Genomic DNA, 19,545 nt, shown 5'->3' with positions numbered 1-19,545 from the left:
CCCGGTACCACAATAATTATCGAGAAATTTTTAAAATATTTAATATTAATAGGTGAAAAAATATTTTAAATAAATTATTATAAACTTTTTAATATTAATGCATTAATTCTGATAAATAAATATAATTTTTTATTATACTTATAAATTTAATTTGATAATAAATATATTTGAATAAATTAAAAAAATCTCATATTTTATTTTTTCAATCTCTAATTTTCAGTTTAAAAAAAAATTATGATTTTTTATCATTAGAATAAATATGATAAATACTGTAGGAGAAACGCCCCCTGATCCTAATTTTTTCTCAGCCAGATTTAGACGGAATAGCAGAGCAAAATATTAGTAGCATAACTTATAACACAAAACATCTCACAAACAAAGCTGTGATAGTTGCGCTGAATATAAAGTCTATTATTATTTTCAATATTCAAATTTATTTTTAACCCATATTAATTCGGATTAAAACTTACTGCACCTATCCAAAAGCCAATTAGCATTACTTAAAAACACATAGAAACTCATTTAATGGTCTATTGAATGAAAATTTTAAAATTTTATCTTAATTTATATTTCTATTCAAAATTTTAAATTTTAAATAATAAAATTAAATATTTTTAATTTGTCATGATTATAATTAAAATATTAAATTAAATTTTAAAAATTAATACTATTAGTATTCAATATATATTTATTTCTATTAAAAAATATATAAATTTTACGTTTCCCATTTTTTTATAAAATAATTTTCTTTAAAGTAAGAGAAAAAAGTACTATAAAATTTTCCATCTTAACCTTCACGTTGAATATCTAACCATCTCTAGTATCAAGTTTATAGAAAATTAATTTCTCGTGATTGTCCCTTTTAATAACAGCCTCTAAGGATCATTAATAATTTTAAATTTTAATAAGATAGATCTAATTTTGAATCATTAATTTAAAAAAAAAAGACCTTAAAATTGAAAGTAATCAAATAGGGAGATTTTTTTTTCTTTTTTGTACATTTTTCCTCTCAAATAAACTAGTCTTGCTAATTTGGAGATTGAAATTTTATTTTTTTAGCATTTTTGAGTATATAAAAGTTACATAAATTTTAATTAAAAACATAGAAAATCAAATGGAGGATAATCCAACATTAGTGAAGCTAATTATTCAAGTGTTAAGAAAAGGCAGTAGTGCTTACTCATTGAAGAAACAAAAAGCATTCACATGAAAGGGACACTGATTATCAAACCCATTGAAAGGAGGAGCTATGGCTATGTAATCACATCACTCACACCTCCTAAACACTGTAACTGCACTACTATCAACACACTCATGACTCATAATCAAACAAGAAAGTGAAAGTTATCTATGACTAGAACCACCAACGCCACCGCCAAGATTACATTTTACAAGTTTTGCCTACGTCTAGGAAGGGTAGTGGTTGATCTAGTAGTTCCAAGCTGGGGCATGTTCAAAATGGTAGAGTTCATTTCCTGAGTTGCAGCTCCAACACTTGCTGTTCAACATTCTGAAACTTGGCTCTCTTGGTATTGTCAAAGGTCTGTTTGATCTGCAGGTTGTAAACATTGCAAATATGATTTGTTTTTGCTTTGCAATTATGAGCTAGCCTTCAAAATACTGACTAGTTAATTATTTTTACCTTTGTGGAAAGAAAGGTCTATCAAAGAAAGGCATCAACTGGGCTCTTGGAATCATTTCTTTTCTTAGCATGCGAATCTCCTCTTCTTCTATGATCTGCTCCAAGAAGTTCATATATATCATTTTTGCTAAAGCTACAGCAAAATCCAAAATCACATATAAATGTCCTCAACTCATTATGGCTATATTTAAATACCTTTTGAGCCTTCTCTATTTGCTTCTTTTGTAGCTCAATGAGGTATAGCTTAGTTGCAACCTGCATATCCATTACTTGAAAGTTTAGAGTAACTATTAATTTTCAAAAACAAATGAAGAAGAAGAAGAGATTATCAAGATTTGAATCTTTGAATGGGATGAAAAATTCAGTAGCTCATTCTACTCACAGAGTAATTGAACATTGCCCGTTTGTAGGCTCTTTGTTCTGTGCGAAGTTTGAATTCTTGGGGCTTAGTATTTTCCTTGGCTTGATTCTTTGGGGTTGCCTGTGATCACAAAGACTCTCAATTGAGAGAGAAGAGAGAGAGAGAGAGATAGTTAAGGTCTAGTAGAAATTTCTACCTTGGATTTGTCATAAAGTCTCTCCTTGGCTTCATCTTTTGCCTGTGACAAAGTATTGCCGGCTACATTATTAGCAATTTAAAACAATAAGCCAAGGATAATTTTGTGACTAAATTCTTAATTTATTTCTAGTAAGTAAAACGGAAGGTAAATAAGATAATTTACACTTTTTAGTAACAACAATTCTATATCCTCTATTTATATTTTTATAAATTTTTTCGTATTTATATTAAAAAATTTTTACAGACAATAAAGTGTATATACATAAAACTAATAATAAATCCCCAATATATTTTTATAAATAAAGTCTATTATAATTTAATAGAGTGTATAATTTTTATAAATAAAGTTTATCATATATGATATATTTTAATCGATTGAGAATATATAATCAGACGATATTAATATAATTTTTCAAAGTAAAGTTGACCAACATAAAAAAGAAAAGTAATAAGATGGGAAAGTGCAACAACCATAAAGTCATGACCCAAGAGGAATAGGCAGCTTTCAATAATAGATAAAGTTGCTAAATAAGAATTCCAATCAAATTCTGCCATGTCAAATTATATTATAACTGATTCTTAGTAACTAAGTGACTGTGTCATTGTTCTCATACCATTCCTCTAGAATTTTTGCTCCATGAAACAGCTTGTGAGTTAGCCTTAACAAGCTTCGCAAAAGGATTAAAAAAGATTAGAATAAACAATATATACATAAAAAAGGCATACATATAAAAGGAAAAAAAAAAAAAAGAGAAGCCATGCACCTTGAGAGCAGATTTTGTGTGTGCTGTCTCCATGTATAATAATTATGAGATGGGATTGAAGCATTAGATGAGATTGAATTGAATTTATAGAGAGTGAGAAAAATCAAAGTTTGGAGATTTGTAATTGTCTGATGAGTGGCCTTCTGTTGCTACATCACAAACATTCTCAGACATTTGCATGCTGTCTTGTACCAAACTTTCTGATTAAATCTCCCTCTCATGCACATTTATTTTTCATACCCGACCATATGTTCCTTCAATTCTCCTCTTGCTCTATCATTCTATCAATAATATAAATTATCTCATCTTTTCTTTTAACTAATCCAAACGCTGACTTATTGCTTATCATCATTAATTTCTTCTATTTATTTCATTATTATTATAATCCTATCATATAAAATCAGTTCATGATTCCACCATAGACTTTTTTTAATATAATTTCTTCCTATATAACTCAATTGATACTATGAAAAACACCCGATTCAATTCAAAAACATAAATAATTGATAGGATTTTAAGATTTTCCTATAATAAAAAGCATGGACTTCTATGACACCATAGGATTTCCCTAATTAGCAATTTTTTTGTTTGTTTGTTTTATTGCTATCATTGGGAGGGAACAACGAGTATAGAGCTGTATTTCATCTGGTGCAAGCTTAGTGAGAAACCAAGGATTCAAGCAACTCGGTTGAGTTGTCTACTAGAGTGAAAATAAATCAGCATAGCTTTATGTCACTTTCCCTACAGGTAATGACTGTCTAAATGAGAACAAGGTAGTTAACCACCCACTTTCAATTGTTTCTTGTTAAAGCCGTTATCTAGCCAAGGCATTAATCTTTGTTTTGGGAGGGAGGGGGGCTTATTAATTAAAGGGCAAGAGGCATGTCATATGGTTTTAGTTAGGTGATGATTCATGACGAATAGAAAATTAACCTACTAATTATGCAAAAGTTAAATGCTTTTAATACAAGTTTTAGGGATTACAAAAACCAATAGCACCCTACTTTTAATTATCTTCCATTTTGACCAATCAAATTGGAGCTTTATTTTCACCTAAACATAAAGGGGATGTGCTTTGAGGGACAAAAGTTGTCTTGCTTTTGAAGAAGCTCTTGGTGCTTGATGTTAATGCTAATAAGTTTTTCAGTGTAATTTGTTGGACATTCATAGATTGCTTCCACATGGGGAAAATTTTTAATTTAATAAATTGATTACAAATTAAAAATACGCTACTCCAATAAATTTCCATTATTCATTAATTTCATTTATTCATTTATAAAAATAAATAGATCATTAACTGTTATGGGATATAATTATTCGTTTATAATTAATATAAATAAATTAATTATAAACAAATTAATATTATATACAGATATAACTATTTTTTTAAAAAATAAAATTACGGATTGTATTAATAAAATTTATCAAATAAAGAGGGATATCATATCAAATAGAGAGACGATTATACCTAATAGATTCTCTAGTCAAAGTATGAGCAGTTAGAATAGTATTACGACAAACTCATCTAACAGAAATATCAGTTCTAAAATCTAACAAATATTTACAATCATTCAAAATTAAATTCCTACATAAGATAAAGTGTCTGTCTAAACCCCTGCATAAGATAATCTGGCAAAAATGCTCCTCCTTCCTTCTCATCTCTCGAGCATAAATCATTAAAGATTTCCGGCGATATAGCTGAAGCATTTTTCATATCATACTCTTTATAGTGGCCAACAAAATTTTCGACCAATTTAGCCAATGTCTCGATATAATAAATAGAAGGGAGGTCTTTAATCAGAATCCAAAAATCAGAATGAGTTAGAGGGATATTGAGAGAATTTTTATTACCTTGTATCTTCTTCCAAATAAGCAAGAATCGATTGTAAAGCCAAGAGTCTCTATTCCCTATATTTTCAAAATCAACATTATTAAAAAATCGAAATAGATATCTTTTTGACTCTAATTCCATAATAAATACCCCTATAAAAGATGCCATAAATCTGTAAAAAAATGTCTGCATATTCTGAAAATTGATTAGATTTTATGCGAGAAACATCTCAACCATACAGAAATCATAAGTGGCGATCGAAATATCTCTGCAGTTCTTAATAGGGACATCAACATCTTCTTTTTTATCGATAGTCAATTGACGCAGATCGTCTTTTATGAGGAAGAGGAAAGAGAAGTTCGTTTTAAAAAAGAGAAAAAGACGAGAGTATCGAGGACGAAAACTTTATAACTATCCTTTATATACATGTAGATAATAGGCTTTTGAAAAAATGTCTTGCTTTTGAAAATTTATATGATTTAAAAGGAAAAAAATTGCTTTGTAATTAAATGTGACATTAGGGGTGAGCATTCGGTCAATTCGGTTCAAAATCGAACCGAACTGAATAAATCGAAAATCAAAATTTTAGTATTTATGAAAACCAAACTGAATCGATTTTGGTCAGAAACCGAATCAAACTGAATTGGTTTGATTCAGTTCGATTTGATTTGATTTGGTTGGTTTCATTTTTAATAAATTTTTTATTTTTTACACTTTATTTTTAGTATTTTAAAATTTAATTCTAATATGATTTAATTTTTCTATATTATTGAAAGTAACATATTATTATTACTAATCGGTTCACTTCAGTTTTTTTGATTTTTTTATAAAAATCGAACAGAATCGAAATAACTAAAATTTTTAAAATTAAAAATTAAATAGAACCGAATTGAATAAAAAATTAAATTAAAATTTTAAATTAATTCGATTCGGTCAATTTTTTCGGTTTGAATCGAATAGATAGGCTACATGACATTATTAGTTATATTTATTAGATGTATATATTTACATGTAGATAATAGGCTTTCAATGTATTTAGTGACAAAACCATTTTTCTTTTTATCCAAGTCCAAGCAGGCCGAAGAGTGATCCGCTTCTCCTTGGCCTTGTGGCACATTAACTTGAGAATGGTGAGCACTTAAAATTTAAAGCAATCGAGGAAGCCCAGCCTAAGCCACTATAAAATAAATATAAATTTCAAACATCCGTCAAACACAAACAGGAGTTGTGGGTATGGGAATCGGAACCAAATCTATTAATAGCTCGGTCCATCAACTCATCAAATTTTGACCACCTGACCCAATGAAGATAGCACCATCGATGCCCCTTGATGCAGGAAGAACTACTCAACATTTCTGGCAAAACCAAGATAAAACCATCTCCCATTATAGTTACCAAAAAAGCCATGCAATAACAAGCTGAGAAATAGGGGAGAGGAAGAAAATCAAGTGAATCAAAACTCAACTTGTAGATTACAAGGAAGGTGAGGTCGATGGCTAAAACAAACACAAGCTTCTTTTGTAAGGCCTCACAGCTAAGTTCACTTAAAATAGAGATTCCACATTGATAAGTTAGGAATGATATATATAATTTGAGTTAATTTAAACTAATTTTAGCCGCCAGAACTTCCTCCATCTGAAAAGGCAAATTAAACCTCCTATTAAGGGAAAAAAAAAAAAAAAAAAAGAAGAAACGATATAATTTGATCGCATTTATGACAAATATATATATATAAGGCTTTAAAAATTTTAAAATAAACAAAAGGGAAAAGTGAGAAGTGGGCGAGATTCTAAATGAAGGAAAGAAGATGGCTATTAAAGCCCCCCATGTGTTGAGCTAAAATAGGCTATGGCTGGACCATTACTGCTACTACTGATTTTATCCTCAGTTCCGAATTATTTAGAAGCACAGATCTCTTGATTCTCAACTACCGATAAATCTACTTACTCCAACTTCAATTGCTCTCTCCTTTTCTCTTCCGCCCGAATTTTTTTCTTACCATGGAGGGACCGCTTGAAACGGAAGGGACGAAAGCTTCTCGTCGGAAGGAGACTCTTTACGACGTGTTACATCGTATGCTTTCAACGATCTTCTTTTCTGATTCCGATGGATCAGAACCGCTGCTCCAGCGAATCAAAAACTCTTTATCGGATAACGGTCCTCTTCTTAAGGATGCTACTAGTAATACTGGCCGGAAAATTCTCCTCTGGACTCGCAGAGGCAGTCCTCTGCGGGCACTTCTCGTAATCTCTGTAAGTACTGTTACTGTCATTTTTAAGTGAATAGTTTACTATACCTTATATTATCCCCTAGCACTCCTCGTGTCACTTTAATGGGATAACAAAGTGGAGTTTGGAGGACAATTAAATTCTTCCTTGTCTTTTTTTTTTTCCAACTTCATTGAACTTAATAATATTCCTTTATCTTGTAGCAATTTTTTCCTTTTTTATCCCTTCCTATTCCTTCATCCAAATAAAGCATAAGTGAAGCAGTAACTGTTCATTCAAAAATGGGGAATTGAAAGTGAATTAATTATTGATTATGAGCATAGTAAGTGTGTATTTGTAGAATTTTATTAACTTTCCTCTGGAATGATCTGAAATTTAGAGATTTGAATTCAAGAACACTTTAATTTTATCTAATCAATCGGACTCTTGAATCTAGTTAGGTTCATGAATGTGAATAAAAATGTATTTCAATGTGGACTTTAAATATTTATATAGGTGTAATTACACATAAATTAGTTCTCTCCACATTTATGAATGCAAACTTCATTCATGGATATATAATCAAACAATAGGATAGCTTCAAGCAAGTTAAAAAGGAAAATCATGTCAAAGTTTAAGTTCTTGTTTGCACTATATTGTATCAAATATGAATAGATCCTGTTTGTACATAACCTCACAAAATTTCACCATAGTTATATTTTGAAAACTTCTGCAGGTTGGGACTATTACTCTTCTTACATTGACAGGATTGCTTGTCTTTATGCTTTTCTTTCTGGCAGCCACTGTCAATGCCATTATTGTCTCTCTTCTCATTTTTTTGGCAGCTATAGGAGGCTTCACGGCTCTCTTCTTTGCTTGTGTAACAGCTATATATATAGGGGCATTATCAGTCGCCACATTTGTGATTTCCATGGCAACAATTTCGGCAATTATAGCTGTTTCTATAGCTATAGGTAGAGCAAAATAAACTTTTTCCTACTTCTTTACCTTCTATATATCCCATAAATTGCAGTTTTCCTATCCTTTTTCCTATGGGGGATGTAACTGGATCTAGTTGAGGTGAGAATTTATACTAAAGACAGCCATGGGTAATCTTAGAAATTTAACTCTTGGGAGTTTCCAGTTATGTTTATGACAGCCTGACTTTTATTATGCTGGTCATCCTAAGTGAAAGAGAGAGAATATACTAGAATTATGCTGATTATAGTGCATAAATTGCAATATCAGGAAGCCAGTTAATAATGTATTCTGTATAGTGAATATTTGGACATTGTTTCAGTGTGAAAATAATTATGTTTGATTCCATCCAAAAAAAATAAAGATGATGTTTTTGTCCAATTGAGGAGGAGGAAATATTTAATATGTTTTCTTCAAGCCTGTTAATTGTCGTACTCCAGCGGGATTCTTGGGGCTGTTTGTTGTTTCTTCTTGGTATGCATGTTTGAACATTTGCCTGGGGTGACTTGATGACTTGAATGCTTACTTGTGTCTGAACTGAACGTACCGTGATACTGTTAAAAATTTTAAGTAATGGTGAATTGGCACTTGCAAAGCTTTTGCAGTCTTGGCGTATGTGATCTAAAATCATCTTCATATCATGGCATAAGATTATCTGAATCCTGTCATATTGATCTAGCCTAATGTGATCTAATGGTTACAATATGGGATATTGTGAATCAGGTTGGATTGGATTTTTCTGGACTGTCTGGTTGGTGACAAAGAAAAGTTTCGAAGTAGCCAAGCAATCGTTGAGCGTGACTGGATCAGCAATTTCAGCATACTCTTTTGGTCGACATGTGCCACACTATCAAGAACTAGATAAGCTGTCGAATTGAGCCATGATACACTGAAGTCCATTCATGTGAATGTCATTGCATGCCCTGGATATCTATACAGCTTTACTTCTCTCACCATTCTCAAGGTTGATGACTGCTATGCTAGTATTTGTTGCTGGTCATTGTTGCTGTCATTCGGGAACTTTTGGTGAAATCTACAGCTACAGTTTTAAAGCATATGTGATAAGCACTGTGGTGTTGGATATATTGTTCAAATTGTGTAATGAGCTGTTGCATGGAGATGCATTTCAGGTATTACTGGATTTTAATTTTATGTATTTAATGTGCGTTTAAAGATCGGTATAAAATAAAGCTGGTTAATCTAAATGGTTTGATGTAGTTGAATGCAGGTTAAACTAACTAAATGAATTTTTGTTTTATTTTCTATTAAATTTTTTCTTCAGTTACATTGCATTAGTTTAATTAATTCAACCGAATATGCATTTAGATTATTGAGAATTGAACAATATAAGATCTAAGATGATGTTTGCATTAAATTGTGGTGCATCTGAAATAGTTCTTCCATCTTTAATTAATTGTTCATGCTTTTTTATGCTGATTGTGCATATATTTATCCACAGGGATTGCCATGGTAAGTGTCCCGTGGAGTGGCGTAAAGTAATTCAGGGCCTTATGAAAATAGGGGCTGGGCCTACTCTAGGCTACTTTAAGCCGGGGCCCATTTCAGCTTGCTCCATAAAAATTAAAAAAAAAAAACAATAATAAAGTGACAGGTGTTAGATTAGGTAGTAGAATACAGATTAATAAGATAAAGGCTAATATCAGAGTTTGCCAAATATTAATTCATCCATACATATGTATAAGAGAATGAAAAGCTGAGATAGATTAACATATTTATTAGATTGTTAGGTAGTATAGAGCTTTTATATTTTATAATTATAAATAAATTTATTTTAATTTTTTTATTTGTGATGGGATTACATTGATTCAATCGATTTGACTAATTTTTGTTCATTCCTAAATGAAGTGATTTTTTTTTTTAAAATTTAACTATGACTTAAGGAGACTAATTTTTAAATAAAAGCACTGTGACCCAGAGCAAAGACTTGGAAAAAAAAATTCTTTAAACAGAAAAAAAAAACTAGGAAAATAAACAAAACTATTCAAGTCATTTTGAGAACACAACGTAGAGGATCATCTAACTGGAAACCAGAGCTCATAATCCTAGTAGTGCCGTTAAAATAAATAGAAAATGTGATCTCCAGACCTAAAATCCTAATTAAATTCCACTGTAAAATTTTTATTACACCACAGTGTATAAATATATAATCAATAATAAATTATTAATATAACATAAATAGAATCTACCATAATTTTAAAATACTATTAAATATATATACCCAGTGCGAAAATAAACTTTCAAAGTTCATAAATGCTTAAAAATTCCCACTACCAACCAATTCCATCAAAACGTAAATACAAATATTCAATTATTATTATCATTAAATTAAAATTAATATAATTGATTAATTAAGCATCTGGAGCCACAACTTTGTGAAAATAAAAGATGGCTTGATATATAGCATACTTTAGTCTATACAACTTGTTTGACAGATGAATAGATATGCAACCTAAAAAAAGATATAATTAATTAGTTGAAAAGTTGGACGTCAAATATTATGTAAACGACACGTTGTACTGAGCCTTTTCACATGGCATTCCACAATTATACTAAGAAAAAAAAATGGGAAACACAGAAGAATTAGGCAGAATAGACATTTGCAGCTAAAGGAGAAGTGAATGGATGATTCCCTTTGGCTGATTAAGAATCATCATCATCTTTCAAATTTAATGAACCCAAAAGTTTCTTTCAATTGACTTGACATATGCCTACTCTATTATGTCATTACTCACAAAATCTACCAAGCCAAACCATACTCTCTCTGCAAAGTATCTGTCATTCATTTGTTCTGGTCTCATTTTTATTAAGCATACATGAAAATGACAATTTACTCTTTCAAGTAGTGATTAGAACTACTGCAACTCGTTACCCAATTCAGATATTGTGAGGACCACAATGATTTTGGACTAAAGCCATTGAAATTATGATTTTCTGTGATCATAATTGCTGTTAAGTATAATCGATTCTTATCTAAAAAGGAGATTTTTATCTAAATCAAAATGAGATCCAGCTTCATTAGCAAATTTAAGCTTTACAAGTAAATTACAAAAGAAATAGACAAACACAGAAAAAAAATTGTATATAAAAGAAACCTAGTTAAGATGCAGTTTGTCTTTTGATGTAGCTATAGCTGAACAATTACTAGGACACCATTCTTCAGGGTTTCTTCCTTTTTCTGATTTGTTTTCCATTATAACTCTAGCCAGCTAGTCAACTAGCCACATACAAAACTTTGAAGAAACATGTTTCAATACAAAAAAAAAAAAAAAAAAAAAAAAAAAAACTTGAATGCATTGAACTCGAAAGAAATCAACCCACCCTCTTCATTCCTCCTCTCCTCTCCTTTCTTGCTTGATAACAAGCACATATTTATATATATAACTCTATGCCTTCTCATTCTTGCAAAAATACTAATGAAATAGCCAAGAAGATTCAAATAAAAAGAACTATAGAAGAAATATATTTAATAGAATTATATTAATTATGTTCATTTCCTTGCCAGTCTGGTCTGCCTAATGTGAACTCCAAGCTTGGATTCTTGCAATCCAAATTCATTCCTAAGTAGCCTTTCAGCCGAGTTGAATTGCATTCCTGCAGTTTACATATAATTAGAGAACAAGTATTGCTCTTTTGCTGGTTTTTATGTGCATGTATGTGCCATAATTGCTCCGATTTTAACATGTAACAAGTATTGCTTTTTTGCTGGTTTTTATGTGCATGTATGTGCCATAATTGCTCCAATTTTAACATGTAATTTAGACTTAAATTTATAGATGTACCTCAATTGTGTGTCCAGACCTTTGTTGTGACTGTAATGCTGCTTCTCTATATCCATCTAATGACTGTGACTGTAATGTTGATTCTCTGTATCCATCCATGTCATTGGAGTTTGTCAGTGGCCAAATTTCTCTATTGCTGTCAAGATAGCATGCATTATATCTTACAATTGCTTCGTTAATCATTTTTTATTCTAGTAATCTTATACCTAGAAAGAAAAGCTTTGGAATGCAATGGAAGGCAGCAAGGATAAAAAAAAATTAAATTACTCTTTCATCCCTAACTTACATCAAAATTAATACTAACATTTATATATATTTTTTAAATAACATTTATCTATTTTTAAAACTCAAAAAAAATATTAAATATGTAATTTGATTTCATCAAATAAAGTCTTTCCATTCAATTTTTTTATTAATTGTATGAGAAATGATCAAAATATTTTTAAAAACATTAATATCCAAATTAACACCTATTTCTCTTGATTTTTCAAATTAAATGATTTAATATCTACATTTAACTTTACTCAAACTAAAAAAACTAATTTCAAATATGGATAGAGAGAGCTTCAATTTAATTAAGTTAAAAAATAACCATTATACTATTGAATTTTAATAATAAAAGGATATATATTAATCCTAATATAATTGAAAGATCAACATGTAATCTATCTAAAAACGTTAGCAAGAGCCACACAAGCAATATAAAATACGGCTTCACTTCTCCGATGGGGTTAGGCTTTCAACTCCAACCAAGAAAGAAACCTCACATCAAAACAACAATCATGGGGAAGCAAATAAAAAGAATTTGTAATTATAATCTTTCAAGGACATGCACGTCTAAAATTATAGAAAAAAACAGTATTTTTTATTTTTTTGTTTTCTGTATAATAAAATATAAAAATTATATAGTATGATCAATTATACCTATGATTATACTATCAATTATCGCTTATAATCATGTTAAAATTATACTAACTATATTAATATTAATCACTGATTAATTATAATTACGACAGAATATTCGTTTGCAACAGCAACTTACTAAAAAACTGATTAGCTAATCAAGCCTATAGCTTAGTTAGTCCCCTTATACTTTTTAAACTAATCTATTAATACACTGCTGTGAGAATTATAAAAAGGAATATTTAGCTCATGACCCATTTAGACAATTCCTTTTTTAATAAAATGAAATAAACATAAATCCAGGGAGGAAGCTAGTAAAGTTGAAGCTAATAGCAGGGAAGCTGTAATTAACTTTAGCTTTTACATTTCAATCACAGCAAAATGTAATAATCTACTCTTGGGCATTTGTTTCTTATTGATAAAACTATCCTGCAATTCAGCTCTTGGATTCAAGATAAATGGTTGAGATTTTTTTTTTCTCATATATATAATCACTCTATTTCTTAAAAATAAAAATTTCAATCAATTCAAGGATTAAGATATCACAAATGTAATAAATTATATTTACATAAATGTGAGAGAATCCTCAGTTTTCATTCACTTATAAACTTGTCTCATAATGTAGAAGGCTTTGTTTTGGGATTGAGATGATTTTTCAGATGTTATCTGTGATTCTGTCAGAACTTTGTATAACCTTTAAGATTTGGCTTTTGTCCTCTAAGAGGTCTCTCTTCTTCATCAACACAGATTCAGATTGAAAGAAGAACTCGTATATATATATATATATATATAATTAGAAAACGTTACTCATTTTGAAATAATTTTATCAAATAATCCCCATTTGGCATTTAGACAAAGAAATAATTGAACATAAATGAACAAATAAGATAACCTGAGAGAAGAAGAATTCTTGACCCATATAGATTTTAAAGTTCAACAATCTCCTTCTCTTCATATGGAATACATAATCTATTGGATTTGTTCGTGGAGCATAAAAAGAAAAAATAACATTAACCTCCTCAACCTCAGCTAAAAGATCAAACAAGCCCATCATGTCAAATTTTAAGATAAATGATTTTCATTCACGTGATCTATTTATTATAAAATCCAGAAAAAACTTAATAATTAACTAATCAAGCCTGTGAATAGAGCTCGCTAGATCACCCAAAACTAGCATATTAATTCATATAAGAGGGAAACAAACAACAATTAAGAAATTAAACCAAAAACACAGGAATTTGGCATCAGTCCATGGTAGTAAGTAACTAGAAAATGATAGCACACACCCCTAAAATCCCTGAAGCCTTGTCACAAGAGTACAGAAATTCCACCTCAAATTTGCAGTTTCACCAGATATAACTAATTAAATACCTATCTCCTTCTATTGCTTTCTCATAGCTTGTAATAAGTTCACCAACAATTTTATTGGAACTTAGCCTATAGAAAAGGCAGAGATACTCTATTTATCCAATGAAGTAAATAAATAAATAAATGATTCTGTGGCAAACTGGGAAAGAAGAACCAAGAGAAGGGAATATCAAGAATACTAGAAGAAGCTATATATATATATGGAATTAAAAATGGGGTAATGGGTTACACAAGCATATTTAGTTTGAACTTTGGAAAAAGTAGAGCACTTAGTCTAAGGAAGTAGCCTTTTTTGGTCATGATATATATGCAAAATGTCCCTCGTGGTGGGAATAAGAACCAGGTAGAGTTTAATAATGATAAGAACAGTAATGTGATAATAGTTCTAAAGCTTGAAAAAGAAAAAGTGCATGAAGCTATGGTTGCTTTCTCTTGTCCTAATTAGCGTATATTTGATTGCACTAAGAAGCTTTTCTTTAACAATTATTAATACTAGCTCGTATAGCATCAAAGCTACCAGCAAATCACATCTCAGGACGAAAATCTTCCACAAAAATAAAGAAAAGCTTAAAAGAAAATAAAGAAAGCAAAAGCTGCCACAAGAACTCTTTTATTCTTCAAAAATGGTGGACGTGGGTTTGAATTTTTAAGCTACAAGGTACCATGCAGAAGCAAAAAGAAACGACAGTATTTGTCCGTTTGTTTCACATCCAGAGAGAGAAGAAAATGGATGGTACCTTGAAGAATTACTCCAGAGAGTAGTAGCAGCAGAAGGGTAGTCCATTTCTTGTTGCACTGCTGCCCCATCTGTAGGTCCTCTCTGATCACTAAATTGTCGTAGGCCTCGGTCACCGGAACCATTGCCCATTGGTGATATGTCTTCTTCTCCAGATCCATCTGATTGGCCTTCTCGAAAACACCAGCAAAATAGTCAAATGAAATGAATGTACCTAAGCAATGCATGCACAGATATTATGTAATGTATCCATGCATGCATGCATATGTATGGATGGATGTGCATATGGATAATGTGTGTGTCTTCTATCCATAGTAGGGTTTAGTTTAAGTAAATGGATTTAGAGGCAGAATTTTCCAAATGGGAGCTGTAAAAAACTGAAACCGATATACTAATATAGATAAAAAGAAATGTACAGAGAGGGGAAAGCGAAGATTAAAAAAAGAAAGAAAGAAAAAGAACATGGTTAAAATGAAGACTAAGCAATACGAATTACCTGAGGAGGCTGCAGGCTTGTCAGTGGTCTTAACAGTTCTATACATCTGCGAAGTCATTGGGAAGCATTTAGCAAAGATCATTATTCCTTATTCAATATAATAGAGAAGATGAGAAGTGAGGAAAATGGGAAATAAATAGATAAAAATTAAATATATTATTTGTAAATTGAATCCCATTTCAGATCCTTCTCTCTCTGGTGGGCTTCTGGGCTTGTCTCGGATTCATTATTAATCACGAGGTTGATGTTTGATAAGGTAGTAATGAGATGTTTATTATTGAGAAATGATGACTACTTTTGTCTGTTATCATTCTTCTCTCTCTTCTTTTCAAAAGCAGAAGCTTGTCTGCCTGAGACGTCTCAGAACTTTCAGGCTCATTTTCTCTACTATTCTTTCGATTAAATTCATCCGTTCATTCACTCACTGCCTTCTTTGGCTACTGTGCTGGCCGTGTTATTCACTATCAACACCGGCTGCCTCACATTTTAGAGAGAGAGAGAGAGAGAGAGAGATTGCTTCTTTTGTGCTCTACCTGTAAATGGCTCTTCACATGAGCTAATGTTAGATCCTTCACATCCATGAGCTCAAGAACTGACTTTGGAGTAGCTCCTAAACAAACCCATTAAAGGAAAAGTGAGGATCAAAACATAATAAAACATCCATCTTTAAGTATTAAGAAATTTGGAACTCCAAACCCAAACACTAAAATTAACTAAGTAGAGATAAATAGAGGTAAAAGAAACACAAAGGTGAAAGCTATGTACTTTCATGGCCCCCAAGAAGCTCAACGGCGTGTACAAATCGAGCATGAAGAGTGCTAGTCCATCTCATTCTCGGTGCTCTCATGCTCCTCTTTGTGGGAAGTTTAGGCAAGAATCTTGATCTGAGCAACCCATGAGAAGCCTCGCCGGATCCAACTCCATACTGATTGTGGTGGTGAACCTGGTGGTGCAGTTGGTGGGATTTGAAAGAATCCATTGAAAGCCCATTAAACCTTGTAATCGGTGCTAAACGATTGTAAGCAGAAGCAGATTGATTAGGTCCAGATGAATTAAGCATGGACATAGGATCTAAACCTCCTGCTCCTCCAATATAATAAGGTGAAGAAGTGTGAGGAGAAACAGAAGGAGAGCACAAAGAGGAAGAAGGATAGGGCATTTGGTAGAAGCACATCTTGGGATCTTTATTCTCTCTTGACTGTTCTGAAGGAAGAAAAGGAAATGAACGGTTGTGATAAACTGGAATACCTTTAATAGGCCTCAAACCATCAGACACATCAAGTCGAGAAACCCCATGATTTATATTACTTAGGTTAGCGCTAGAATGGTGAAGATGATGGTGGTGGTGGTGGTGACTTTGTTGATAAGGATTGTGCGGTGGTTCTTCAGTTCCAGCACCAGTGAAATTCCTTCTGTTTCTGGTTTCTTCGTCGAGGGCACTTGCTGGGTGTGCTAGTGATAGCTCAGTACTGTAAGCATGAGAATCACTAGTACTCATGGAGCTAATATTGTTGGATTTATGGATGCCTACTTGTCTGCTCATCAAAAGATTGAAGCTTGTATCTGATTTATTAATACTGTTGACGGTGTAGGATACTGAAGAAGGCGAGGTATTGGGAGGACTAATATGTAAAGAAAGATCAGGAAGTGGGTTTGAAGAGGATTCAACGAAAACCTCTTCTAATGGCATTTTCGCTTGGTTTCTTTACCAGATAATTGCTTCTTCTTCTTCTTCTTCTTCTTCTTCTTCTTTTTCCTTTTTCTTGGCTAATTTAACAATTGGGAGCAAGCAAATGAGAAGGAAAAAAAAGTAAAGTTTGCAGTCAAGTGGGTGATCTACAATCTTTTGTGTTCTTCTTGAGAAAGAATATATGTGAGGGAGAGATTTGGTTTTGGTACAAGAATAGATAAAAAGCTTTGAAAGAGGAGTTGTTGATTTATGCTTTAAAGCCTAAAGGGGGAAGAAGGAAGGAGGAAGGGAAGGACAAGAGCTTAAAGGAAGGAGAGGCTAAAGAACTAAAGACTCATAAATCTTCTTCAACAAACAAACATGCCTCAAGAAAGAGTAAGTGAAAGTTAGATAGAGAGAGAGAAAAAAAAGAAGCATGTGTGTTGTCAAGCTAATAGAAAAAAAAAAGGATTCATGAAATTAAATTTAAAGAATAATTAGAAGAAGAAAAAAAAACCCAGAAAGTGCATGGAAAGGAAATAGAAGAGAGATGAAGGATTTGGGTGTGGTGCACCTCGAGAGTATATCTTGGAAAATGACACTAGGGAAGAAGAACACAAGGTCTTTCTCTATGTGGTCAAAACTTTAAACCAATAATAATAATTAATTTAAATTATATAAAACATAAGAGAGAGAAAAAAAAATAAAAAAAGCACCAAAAAAGAAAGTGAAGACTTTGGTTTTCCTGCCCCGGAGAGGACGGGATGTCATAAGTTAGAGAGAGAAAGACTCCATCCAGAGGGATTCTTTTCCCCCCATCCTCTTCGCCTCCACCTGCTACAATATTTTTTTATTTATTAATTTATTTTTCACATTAGATAATTTTATTTAAATAAAAAGAAATTGAATTTTCATGTATGAAGAGGCATTGACCTTTGGGAGGGGAGGCCCACAAAGGGGGGTTTTGTTTGCATTCAAGTGACTATATAGAAGTAAACCCTAATTCCACATTACCTTCTAATTCCTTTTTCTTCTATTTCCCAAATATTCCCTCATAGCTAATCTTTCAACAGCCTTGTCTTCCATAACCATGGACATTTCTTTTTTATATACTACACAGAGCTTGTTGACTCTCTGCTACTGTTGATTAGCGTTTTCAAAACCCTAGGGTTAATTAAAGACTATGTTTCTTTATTTTATTAACCATATGGGATCTCTTACTCTTTACATTGGGAACTAACGCCTTTCTTTAAATGCTGTCTCTAGAGATTTGCAAATTTATATACATATAATATAGGAAAATAATTACAAATAAAACTACAATGAATTGTGTGTATTGGGCTAAAAGCCCAGTCATAGACATCGTTTTTATAATATATACTAGGAGGTAAGGGCTAAATTTAATCATTTATCAATTAATAGCCAAAATGAATTATTTTTATAATCAGTTATTGGATATTTTAAAATTTTGCACCAGTTTAAATTTGATCAAATAAATTTTAGTCTAATTTTTTATTTAATTTAAAATTATTAATTTATTATATTATACTAATTATTATATATAATTTCATTTATAATTAATTGATGTAAAATACAATAATTCTTTCCCGTTTATGTTTTTTTTACTTTCCCATCACAATTATATTATATTGAATTTAATACAATTCTTAAATTAAGACTAAATTATTAAATATTATATATGCTCCCTTCTTTTTATTCTATGCTTTTATTTTTTCTCTTTTTTTTATTTTTTTCGTTTATTTAATTTCCTCTATTTTTTTGCTTTCATTTTTCATTTTTTCTTCTCCTTTTCATTTTTACATTTCTTATATTTTATATTCACATTTAACATGTTTTTTATTTTTTCATCTTATATTCACATTTAACATGTTTTTTATTTTTTCATCTTACTTTTTTCTAAAACCACTTTTTAAAATTATTGTGCCTATTTCTTTTTTTTTGTTCATTTTCTGGTATGTTATTTTCCTTTCAAAAAAAAAAAAAGATAATAGTTGTAAAATAAAAGTATAAATTAATTCAATGATATATCTTATATTACTTTTAAAAAATAATTTACACCTTGAACAAATTAGATAAAAGTATTCTTACTCTAAAAAAATAGTGAGCTTTAGTATATAATAAAGTTTTTGCCATTATTTAATTTATATTTTTTTATTTTAATCTTAAAATGAAGTGTTTTAATGTTAGTACCTAATTAATTGAAACAGTTAACATTACAAATTGATTTTAACTGTAATGATATTTTAAATGAAAAAAATTATTTTTAAAATTACAAAATCTTAAGTTCCAAATTTTAAATTTCAATTGATAATAATAATAATAATAATATATAAGTTAATACCTTTATATAATAATTCAGTTAAAATGAATCCGAATAATTTTTAAACCATCTTTTTATTTGATAAAAAAATATTAATTTAAATTATTTAATAGTTATTAAACTAGCTATATAAATATTTTTTAATTTTTATTTTTTAATGATATACGATCATTATAATTTTTTTCACCATAATTTGCGACGTGCTTGTCACATGTTAAATTGGATATAATTAATTATTAAATCATATCAGA

General features: G+C 30.6%; 3 protein-coding genes across 5 annotated transcripts; 1 reads left to right on the top strand and 2 right to left on the bottom strand.

Moving 5' to 3' along the window:
• Window positions 1-1,148: 1,148 nt before the first annotated feature.
• LOC110628265 (protein TPX2) lies at window positions 1,149-3,078 on the bottom strand. 2 transcript variants are annotated; one of them, XR_002490032.2, is made up of 8 exons: window positions 2,966-3,078; window positions 2,816-2,869; window positions 2,200-2,241; window positions 2,025-2,123; window positions 1,838-1,897; window positions 1,643-1,737; window positions 1,374-1,552; window positions 1,149-1,341 (listed from the first exon to the last, which is right to left on the bottom strand). XR_002490032.2 is itself a non-coding variant. In XM_021774844.2 (7 exons), the coding sequence occupies exons 1-7, from the start codon at window positions 2,996-2,998 to the stop codon at window positions 1,429-1,431; spliced, it is 507 nt and encodes a 168-aa protein (XP_021630536.1). In that variant the 5' UTR covers window positions 2,999-3,078; the 3' UTR covers window positions 1,149-1,428. The 2 variants fall into 2 exon arrangements, 1 of the variants encoding a protein (XP_021630536.1); XM_021774844.2 differs by having other exon boundaries at window positions 1,149-1,552.
• Window positions 3,079-6,549: 3,471 nt separating this feature from the next.
• On the top strand, window positions 6,550-9,186 carry LOC110620257. The gene is made up of 3 exons (XM_021763914.2): window positions 6,550-7,048; window positions 7,740-7,977; window positions 8,705-9,186. Exons 1-3 carry the CDS (start codon window positions 6,797-6,799, stop codon window positions 8,857-8,859), a joined length of 645 nt encoding a protein of 214 aa, XP_021619606.1. The 5' UTR covers window positions 6,550-6,796; the 3' UTR covers window positions 8,860-9,186.
• Window positions 9,187-11,190: 2,004 nt separating this feature from the next.
• Window positions 11,191-17,569, bottom strand: LOC110621091 (transcription repressor KAN1). 2 transcript variants are annotated; one of them, XM_021765160.2, is made up of 6 exons: window positions 16,050-17,569; window positions 15,818-15,894; window positions 15,285-15,330; window positions 14,790-14,958; window positions 11,782-11,866; window positions 11,191-11,593 (listed from the first exon to the last, which is right to left on the bottom strand). In XM_021765160.2, exons 1-6 carry the CDS (start codon window positions 16,972-16,974, stop codon window positions 11,480-11,482), a joined length of 1,416 nt encoding a protein of 471 aa, XP_021620852.1. In that variant the 5' UTR covers window positions 16,975-17,569; the 3' UTR covers window positions 11,191-11,479. The 2 variants fall into 2 exon arrangements, with proteins under 2 accessions (XP_021620852.1, XP_021620843.1); XM_021765151.2 differs by having other exon boundaries at window positions 11,782-11,917; window positions 16,050-17,568.
• Window positions 17,570-19,545: the final 1,976 nt, after the last annotated feature.

This window comes from Manihot esculenta, chromosome 1, assembly GCF_001659605.2.
Source record: "Manihot esculenta cultivar AM560-2 chromosome 1, M.esculenta_v8, whole genome shotgun sequence".
Classification (NCBI taxonomy): domain Eukaryota; kingdom Viridiplantae; phylum Streptophyta; class Magnoliopsida; order Malpighiales; family Euphorbiaceae; genus Manihot; species Manihot esculenta.
Note: the sequence above shows the minus strand (reverse complement) of the source record. Positions and strands in the feature narration are given on the sequence as shown.